This window comes from Sinocyclocheilus rhinocerous, unplaced genomic scaffold (assembly GCF_001515625.1).
Source record: "Sinocyclocheilus rhinocerous isolate Xijiao unplaced genomic scaffold, SAMN03320098_v1.1 scaffold2385, whole genome shotgun sequence".
NCBI lineage: Eukaryota > Metazoa > Chordata > Actinopteri > Cypriniformes > Cyprinidae > Sinocyclocheilus > Sinocyclocheilus rhinocerous.
The window spans coordinates 434,953-436,132 of NW_015667271.1; the positions used below are offsets into that span (position 1 = coordinate 434,953).

The 1,180-nt window shown below is 36.4% G+C and overlaps 1 protein-coding gene across 1 annotated transcript in view; it reads left to right on the top strand.

Moving 5' to 3' along the window:
* The window catches only part of LOC107733459 (vigilin-like), an 18,657-nt gene that overhangs the window by 12,318 nt on the left and 5,159 nt on the right, over window positions 1-1,180 (top strand). The window contains exons 20-22 of the mRNA XM_016545076.1: window positions 71-209; window positions 302-417; window positions 507-611. Coding sequence (XP_016400562.1) covers window positions 71-209; window positions 302-417; window positions 507-611 — 360 coding nt within the window. The remainder of the gene's footprint in view (window positions 1-70; window positions 210-301; window positions 418-506; window positions 612-1,180) is intronic.

Here is a 1,180-nt window from a genome sequence, read left to right on the forward strand (position 1 = left end):
ATATATATATATTGATTGTATATTGATTGATTGATTGATTGATTATATTTATCTGCTAATGTGTCATCAGGAGTCACAGGTGAATGTGGAGGTGTTGATTCCTCAGCGGTACCACAGAGCCATCATGGGACCTAAAGGCTGCAAAATACAACAAATTACACGGGAACATGAAGTTCAGATCAAATTTCCAGACAGAGATGAGTCTGCAGGTCTCTTCCTTAGTTGAGACTTTTCTTCATTCTGTTAAATGATGACTAGAATATTTATGAGCTGTATTATTTCTTGTTTTTGTGGCTGGCAGCTCAGGAAGCGGCATCTCAAGAGAACGGGGATACGGACCTCATCCCTCGGAAGTGCGATATCATCACTGTGACGGGACGAGCTGAAAAGTGTGAGCTGGCTCGTGCAGCTTTACTTGTAAGGAATTCTGGAAATTCTAGCTGTCTCTTTTGTCCTGTGGTGGATCATTCTCTTTATCCCATTTTTCCTTCCTTTTTGCATTCTAGGCCTTAGTTCCTGTGACGATTGATGTTGAGGTTTCCTATGACCTTCATCGTTACATCATAGGACAGAAAGGAGCTGGAATAAGGAAAATGATGGAGGACTATGAGGTAGAGACATATTGAATTGTACTTTGTACTACCGTTCAAAAGTTTGGGGTTAATAAGATTGTGTTTTTGAAAGAACTGCTCACGAAGGCTGCATTTATTTGATCAAAAATACAGTAAAGACAGTAATGTTATCAGATACTATTACAACTGTTTTCTATTCTACTTCAGTCTTCAGTGTCACAAGATCCATAAGAAATCATTCTAATATGCTGATCGGTGCTCAAGAAACATTTCATATTATTATCAAAGTTGAAAACAGTTGTGCTGCTTAATATTCTTGTGTAAATCATGATACCATTTTTCAAGATTCTTTGATGAATAGACAGCATTTATTTGAATGGAAATCTTTTGTAATATGTGACCCTGGAGCACAAAACCAGTCTTAAGTCGCTGGGGTATATTTGTAGCAATAGCCAAAAATACATTGTATGGGTCAAAATTATTGATTTTTCTTTTATGCCAAAAATCATTAGGATATTAAAGGGGTCATATGATGCTGCTAAAAAGAACATTATTTTGTGTATTTGGTGTAATGAAATGTGTTTATGCGGTTTAAGGTTAAAAAAACA